Here is an 8,949-nt window from a genome sequence, read left to right as displayed (position 1 = left end):
GAACCATTACAATTCAAACAGTGAGGGTCCTATTTGCACTCGTAAGTGTCGTAGTCATTGCCACCACAATGAGCACACATCATAGAACCACGACAAGATGTCTTTGAATGACCGAACCACTGGCACTGAAAACATCAGAGAGGGTTAGGAATATACAGCCATACCTTACAATTCCAATAATCTGCCTTTAGAGCAGCAGGTGGACGTGGTGATGAAAATGTCAAAATAACAACAGAGGTTGGTACCATAATTCCATTTTGACAAGTGGAGATCCTTCGAACTGCTGAAACTCCTTGGCTGGAGAAACCAGCAAGGATCTCTGACTCGGAGATGGCCACCCATCTACAGGAATTCAAGGCCAAAGTGGTGTGTTGCAGCACCACAGACACCACTCAACCACCAGGATCCTCTCCTCCCCTTCACGGGTCACCACATACAGCAAATACATGGGTGGATGTTTAGATCCCAGAAGAGGTAATTGAAAATACAGAACCTTCCATGGGAGGTCCCCTCACCACGTACAAGAATCCATGTCAAGGGGATCACAGTTTAACAAATGTTCCTTGGAGGATAGTTGCAAATAAAAGTGTCTGCTCTCTGAGAAGTGTGCAAATTTCTACTTGTTGAAAAAAATCACAGTGCCCAGTGCTGTTGGCAAACAACACTGGTTGGAGTTGGGAGTGGCTTCCATGTAGGTACTTTACCATTGTAACCCATGCTATTAAGATGTAATTTCTGATGGTGTTATGGTATATTGTACCTCTGCAACATCCACAATGTCTGTTTGATGAGGGTCATTCTCCAGAGTTCTCAAAGTAGAAAGAGTTCATAATGTTAGTTTTGGGCACCTGGGTTGTGCAAAAAGTGCATTTTTTTTTTTTAAATTACTGGAACTGCATTGTCACCCTCTTCACTGTAAGTGGAGGTATAGCAAGTGAGCTGGTCTTTTCTCACTGATTTGATAACCAACCCATCAATTACCTGTCACTTTGTGAAATAAAGTTAATTCCAAGAATTCTTTTTCGATTGTGGTACAGATATTTGTATTGTGTAGTCTTTACTGAATTACACCTGTATCTATACATTGAGAATAATTCATATACAACATTGTATTTTCAAGTATCTATTTGTTAGTAGGCTTTGTACTTTAATTTCAAATGACTGATGCTCTACCTCCTTAAAATTATCTTAACTCATATATTCACATCTATATTAACTATTTCAATATTTTATAAAAGCCTAGTGCTTTCCTCAATCTTATGCTCAAGCTTGCTAATAACAGCTAGAATTCCAAAGTTTGATTATTTGTTCTTATAACCTACAAATACTAAAGAGACTTCAAAAATTAATAATTTTTCACACATGTCAGTTACATGATAATCTGCATTTCCATCTCAACATACGTTGCATGTTTTAAATTATTAGGTTTTTGTCAAACATACAAATGTATTATGATGGTTTTGCTTGAAAAGAACTATTATCAACTACTTAAACTTGTATAAATCACATATCATAGTACATGAATGTGAAATATTCATGTAAATATACATACTTTATCAAGACACTGCATAGGTGGTAACATTTTATTATTTTTCTCTTTTTTGTACAAATTATATAACAACTTCAAAATACAATAATAATATTACTAGTTTTACTGAAGAATTTACTTACAAAACTTTATAAAAATAAATCAGCATATAATAAACTGAATAAAAAGCAAACCCAATGTTATATCTTTTTAGAATGAGTTTACTTAAAATATTACATGCCAAACAGTAGACTAAACCAGAAAATACTATTAAATACAAAATTACTTACTTTTATGATATAACACGTTTAAATGGAGATCAATTCATAATATAAAATAATGCTAAAAATTCTGCATTAATTGTGTGTTTTTGCACACTGCATATAGGCAGTAACAAATTTAAATTCAGATCAACTGATATATCCCTTATTTTGTAATGAGCAAATAACTTGGTGTATCTACCCTTAAATTCACACAAAATTTTACTAAACAAACATTTTTAACTTGGTTATGGTTTTCAAGTATATGATCTTTCCAATGCTCAACTAGTGTTCTAACTTGTGTGATATTTTCTTTTCATAACAGTGATTAGTCACCCAAGTTCCTGGTTTTGATTTTAATTCTCATTAACCTTCTTCTTAGTCAACTCTGTTTTTTACAGCATCTCAACAACAACTTTCCCAATACTTACGTCATTATGAAGGTGCTAAAATAAAACAAAACTTGGTTAATACAAACATCTTTGCAAGACACTAATATTTTTGATATAAAATAGGATAGATATTAATATAGAATACAATTTTAAAATTTCATACATCTAAACAAATCATTGATCAAACCCATTTAAAATGTAAAAGCTTTATTTCTTTCACAGCATAAAAGGATGAGAAAATACAACAGTTTTAATTTATCTACACCTGTGAAACATCCATTTAGCTAAGTGCAGATTTCAAGAAATCAGCAGATGTTTGTCTAATGCTTATGAATTTGAATGAGAAGTTATTAACATTTCTTTAAAGTGTTCACAGATCAAGACCACAGAATGGTTTTTGCTATAACTAGAGCTTCAGTAGATGTTTGGGTTAATATAAGAATCTTTTGATTTATCATGAAAGTGGTTCCAACTTCTAATTACTACATACATACTTTGATTATGAAAAAAACCTAAATAACAAATATTACAACTGTGCACTTATTAGTTATCTAGTTAAAAATGTGCCTATGTTACTACTTATAAAATAGAGCTGTAAAGTAAATACGAGAACATAGGCGTTTTTAACACTTCAAACTACTTGATGTAATTTTCTTATGGGGCCCATCCATACTCAGCTATATAGGTATAGAAATTTTTGTTTTTTTGCATTACTTTGGGGTCCCACAATATGAGGGACCCATCGGTGCATTGCCCTAATTGTACCAACTTTAAATCTGCTGCTGTATGAGAAACTAATTGAGAATGAGGGTTATTATAATCAGTGGCATGGCACTATCTCTTCACACACATACACAGAGGTAGGGTTTGTACTGTTTAATCAACAAACATTCTCCTTCTTACATTTAAAACCATACATAAAACTAGTATTCTTGGAAACATGCAAGACTAAAACCTTCCAATGATAAGGTAATATTTTAGCATTCCTTCTGCATTATCCAAAATATTACTACTTACCAGTGGGGGAGGGGGGGGATACACAAAATAAGTGAGGGGATTGATCTGTACATCTTGCGTGCACACAAAGTGCATTATTAAGGAAGTGAACCAGCTTTGACTGTTAGCATTGTACATTGGGTGTGGGGGCTACATGGAGGCTAATTCACATTTTGGAGGTAGCTTCAGTCCTAGCAAGCCCTTCTTTACCAACACCCCTGCTACTTATTATGTTTTGTGAAAAAAAAAAAACAACCAGGAATTTAAGTTTAATGCTTAAGGGCCTAAAGCTAGCATTATAACAATTTCATTAATGAGCTGATAAAAAAAAAAGGTTCTTTGACCAATAAATAATTCACTGTAATCTATAAACAAACTTCACTCACCTCTGCACCTTTTATAATTCCTTCCACACCAGAAAATAACACTCCAATTGATTGCTGTCCATTGTCAACGTGCACCTTCATCTTTCCACATTTTAACATTGGAATCAACTGACCAAGGTAAGCTGGGATATACTCAGAGTAATGAAATAATGAAAACCCACGAACACACTGGGAATTTGAATTCAACTGTAAAACAAAACGAAATTCAGAAAAAACAAGTAATAGAAATTTATGAACACAACAATAGTTTACGACCAACTGACAAAAAAAAAAATTGGATCAATGTTTTTAGAAATGTTTATTACAGAAACATTTAAAAAGTAACATATGGCAAATATTTGTGACTTGAAAATTTGTTTTCATTCAAGTTAACTTTAAATAAAACAAAGCAAACAATACCTTTTCCAATAGTTCATTTATATTGGGTGAGTTCTTAACTTCATCCATCATGTTACTGGCAATACATTCAATAATGATCATTCGACCTTTTATAGCCAGATTATTCAGTAAGGTTAGAAACACTTCCCCTCCAACTGTTTCCCAAACAACATCTACACCATCCTAAAAGAACAAAACATTCTACCATAAACAAATTAGCAAACACTCAAACAAAAGCATATTTTTTTGTTATTAGAATTAAAATATTGAAATCTCACAAGAACTTTAGGAGTTGAAATTTGGCCTTGAGTAAACTGTAAGACATTCATTCACTTTCAGTTCAAAAATTAATAGTTTTAATACAGTATTAATGCTGTATATGTTAAGATCACTTGGGCTGAAAGTTGTTAAGTGTTCAGTTTTTTTCACACATCCTTACAGCCAATTAGAAGGGGATCAGGAGGGGCATTTGACCCAAGCCTCAAGCTCATAGGAGGCCACAAATTTAGGCACTTGTTATTTTTGTGAATTTGTTAAGTTTTGCTATTTGTTTTTATGCACAGAAAAAGGCTATAAAACCATTGATTAAATGTTATATAGTGTTGATAAATATATGTTAAATTAAAAAATATTCAAATTATGTTTCACTTTTCTTTTGGACTAATGATTGTCTTATTTTGTTTTCAGGTGTCATCATTCTTTACTTTTATTATAGCCAGAGGCCTTAAAAGATAGGAGTGACCCAGGCCTCTCTGAACCTCTGAGAGGGCCTGCACATCCTGCGCTATATACTGAGTGTTGATGAAGCTACATGTCACTGTATAACTAACTCTGTTACTAATAACCAGGACAGCATTTAGCATTTGGATAGAAGATCATAATTCCCCATCTTGTAACTGTAGGTAATGTTAAATTAATTATGCATCTTTGCATTTGTAAAAATAAAAAAACTGTTATATGTTACACCCGCCAGTCACATAGAATACCTTATTTCTGATTGGCAAAATATTTAAATATTACCTATTAATTAATGCTAACTTAACTCTTAAGCTGTTATCTAAAGTGGTCAGTTTCAAAACTGACAATACCATTTCCACACTTTTTGATGAAGTACTCTCCATTTCTGAAGAAGAAACAGTACTTTGTTGGTCAAGTGCTCAAACTGAATAACTAAAAGATGGAACTATCTACAGAAACAAGAAATAAATGTATCATATTCAAGAAGCATGTTTCGTGCTTTTTCAACAGTTATTGGAAAATCATAATAATGAGAAAATATTACTATGCTTGACAGATGTTACAGCAATAGTGGAGAATATTTTTAAAATCAGTGAAAACCTAAGTTGCAAAAAAAAAGATATAATAACAAGGAACAAGAATTTTATCATATGAATTTTATTTTTCTCTAGGGAGAATTGTCTTTCACTTTAGTAATGCCATTTGGAAATTAAAAATTGTCTGTGTGCTTATATTGACTATTCATTTAAATAAAAATCAAAAAATGAAAAAAACTTGTACCACAAACATATGATGCATAATAAACAAATATTTTTAACACTTAAAAGCACCAGATCAAGTGTCCTGGTCCATTTTCAATTCTGATTTAAGTGCACCATATAAGTATCTGTATAACTATTAATCTTGGCACAGTAGCAAAAACTCAAAACTACAACAAATCATTGTTTAATTAGCCTTTTCAGTACAGGAAAACTTTAAAGACAAATATACTTTAAATCTTCAGAAATACTTAATAAGAAACCTGGTCTGAAACCTAATTAAACCACTCACTTCTGGTAGCAACTGAAGGATTTAGCTTAATAACTACCAGCAAATAGTCCAATTTTCTGATAGGAGAAAGATTTAATGATAAAAATTAAACCATTTGTAATACATATCAAATTCATGTTTTAATAGATAACCTGTTTTGTGAAATATTGAAATATACTTACATACATGAATATTTATCAGGCTCACTGTTAGTTATGTCAGTTAAATTATGTTGTGAATATTTTTTATATCCTGAAATGTAACTTTAAAATATATTACCTTTAGGCCTTAGAATTCTGCCTGAACAGTGTCTGATTTTTGTTTAATTTTTTTAGTTGCAGCAGGCACAAGTAGAAAACAAAAAATAAAAATAGTAAATCATATCTTCCATCAAAAACAGTAAAACATAAACCCTATATTTGGAAAACTTTCAGCTTACTGCGTATTCTTCTTTCAAAACATCCCCCACTTTTTCTTCTTTATCATTAATCACTCTGTCACATCCTAAAGCCTAATGAAATAGAATTCATATCAATGACAAATCTTATATGCAACATATTTTAGGTTTTCCCATCATCAACTCAACGTAATAAATAAGATAATAGTGTTAATTTAATTAAAAACGACAAGTAAAGATTCAAATCAGAACAGATTACTTATCAAAATTATTTTATTCACATTTAATTAAAATTCCTTTAAAAATACTATTTTTGTCTAGGTTTAACAATACATGACATATGTTCAGTAAAACACTGGAGGTCATGAACAGCTGAAAATTATTGAAACAGACAACTCGCCAGTTCACTAGGCAATATGTACATTTCAACAGCAAGTTTCAAATGTAAATTTGAATTTAAGAGCAAAGTCTAATCATTATGAGTATGTACAAAATATATATATTTAACTCTTTTTAATTACAAAAATGTTTAGTATCAAGATATAGAAAAAGAGCTTAATGTTTCATAAAACTTCTGAAAGTAAAGAAACAAACACAAAAATTAATGAATATACACATTACTGTGCTTTGTAATTCAGTTTGGGTACCAATACTGTTCCATTTTTTATTTCATTTGTCAGCTGTTTATTGTTTGACACTATTTTATTTTTACTACATTTTTATATTCAGGGCCTTCATACACACTCAGATAATTACTTACTCTAATTATTATGCATTATATGTATATACTGTAAAGATATATAAACAAGAATTCACCTTCTATATGTATGGCAAAAAATGCTGTGAAATTTTTTGTCACAATTTCATCAATACAAAACATTTTTCTTCTAAGAAACATTAAAATTTCAGACTAGGGTTTCTAAGAAATAGTTTTATTTTTTGATTTATATGGTGAGTAAAAAACAGCATATATACTTACTATTCAATATCTTGTCTGAATGGTTGTGTGTAAATATAGTATAAAAATTCATAAAAATCTTGGATCACTAGTGTTTTAGAATGTGGCTTAACTTTTTTTTCACTATCTTTGTAAATAACAGAACCTTGTTAAGACTGATTTTACAATAATCAGTCAATTTTAGATTTAGTAAAAAACATCAATGGTACACTGGTAGCAAAATGTCAGGGCCTTTTGATGCAAAAGAGAAAACAGAAGAAAAGTCAGAAAACATGATGTACACAAAATATTGAAGACAAGCACTGTAATAGTATAAAACACATTTTCCTCAATGGTCTAAAGAGCTACACTAGTATGATACATGTTCACTCACTCACCATCAAGTATGCTGCTTCTTCCTCTGATGAACATATAGCAATAACATGACAACCATAATTTTTGGCCCACTGAACCTTGAAAGCAACAAGATTACCCAATATAAATAACTTATACTTTTAACTACATTTCTATATATTGACACATCTACTTAACTGTTATGAAATTACAACAAAATACAGATTTTTTTAGTTGTACTCAAACATAATATCATCAACTTACTAATTAAAACTTATACTAAACTAAAAAACTTAAAGCCCCATGTATAATATTATCTAACAGAAACTAATTATTTTTGGAATATCAGCCAACAGAAGTCAATATTACATTGGCGTTCTTATCTTACTTAAGATTTAAACCCACAAACTCTTGTTTACTTAATCAATATTTTGAATTCTAAACATTATAAACAAAAAAAGCCCAAGCATGTGTTCAAATGTCTTTTCTTATTTTACACACACACACTATTACAAGTTCATAACTGAAATTTAATATACAAAAAATGCAATTTTTTCAGAATGACTTGATTATCTCAACATTTCAAATATAATACAACTAGCTTCTTTGGTGCTTAGTTTATACTTGAAAGTAAAACAATTATTTTTCCTATATAAGCTAGCTACCTTGATGCTTCATATGTAAATGAAATTAAAATGTTTTTGCTAAATAAATTCTGACTAACATGAGTTACTATTTGAAACAAATATTAGAAATTGAAGTGTTTTACTATAGATTTGAGCTATAGTTTTATATCAGTTAACACAACCTTAACATAGTTAGTATATTAAAGAAAAAAAACACTGGATATTCTGTAATGTTCAATGTAATATTTATTCAGAAATACACGTTCTAATAACTAGTCATACATGGATGATTAAGCAACAGATGTATGAAGGAAATAGTATTTTGTATGTGTGAAGGTGAGTTATTGTACTGGAAAGAGATAATTCACAGTTGGAATGATGTAAAACATATATTTCACATTGAGATTACAAATGAAAAATATGTGTACTTACAAGTCAGATAAGAAAAAAAAATGTATTTTACAGAGAATAATATACAAAATTCAACAAACATTTTTTTTTTATTTGAAAATTGTACATTATGTGCTCTGCTGAAGTGTCAGTAAAGTAACATAGAAATCTGTTTAAAGAAGTAATTTATCCTGTGTCTTTAACAGAACAGCAAGTCTTTGTTGTTGCCAAAGGTTTAACATTAAGAATATGTGGAAGCCCAGTTGGACCTTATATAATATTACTACACCCCAGGATACATTTAAATGCACATTCTTGTACTGTCCTTTATATATCAAAACTATGTATGGAAAGTTAATACCAGAATTAGAAAATGTCTGTCTTTTATATGAGATTAGTAGTAAAAGAAAGGGTATTTTTCCTTTATCATATTTATTGGGAAAAAACAAAATACACATAGTTTATTTGTGTGTGTGTGTGTGTGTGTGTGTGTGTGTGTGTGTGTGTGTGTGTGTGTGTGTGTGTGTGTGTGTGTGTG

The 8,949-nt window shown here is 30.5% G+C and overlaps 1 protein-coding gene across 4 annotated transcripts in view; it reads right to left on the bottom strand.

Annotated features, from left to right (window-relative positions):
* Positions 1-1,706: 1,706 nt before the first annotated feature.
* LOC106462908 (prostaglandin reductase 3-like) overlaps positions 1,707-8,949 on the bottom strand; it is a 21,279-nt gene continuing 14,036 nt past the window's right edge. For 3 of the 4 annotated variants that reach the window (XM_022390314.1, XM_013922875.2, XM_022390315.1), the window contains exons 7-11: positions 7,440-7,514; positions 6,147-6,218; positions 3,962-4,123; positions 3,563-3,748; positions 2,001-2,234 (exon numbers count right to left, since the gene is read on the bottom strand). In XM_022390314.1, coding sequence (XP_022246022.1) covers positions 2,184-2,234; positions 3,563-3,748; positions 3,962-4,123; positions 6,147-6,218; positions 7,440-7,514 — 546 coding nt within the window. In that variant the 3' untranslated portion in view covers positions 2,001-2,183. Of the gene's footprint in view, positions 2,235-3,562; positions 3,749-3,961; positions 4,124-6,146; positions 6,219-7,439; positions 7,515-8,949 lie in introns of all 4 variants that reach the window. The other variant, XM_013922874.2, reaches the window with a different exon arrangement.

Source organism: Limulus polyphemus, unplaced genomic scaffold, assembly GCF_000517525.1.
Source record: "Limulus polyphemus unplaced genomic scaffold, Limulus_polyphemus-2.1.2 Scaffold1279, whole genome shotgun sequence".
NCBI lineage: Eukaryota > Metazoa > Arthropoda > Merostomata > Xiphosura > Limulidae > Limulus > Limulus polyphemus.
Note: the sequence above shows the minus strand (reverse complement) of the source record. Positions and strands in the feature narration are given on the sequence as shown.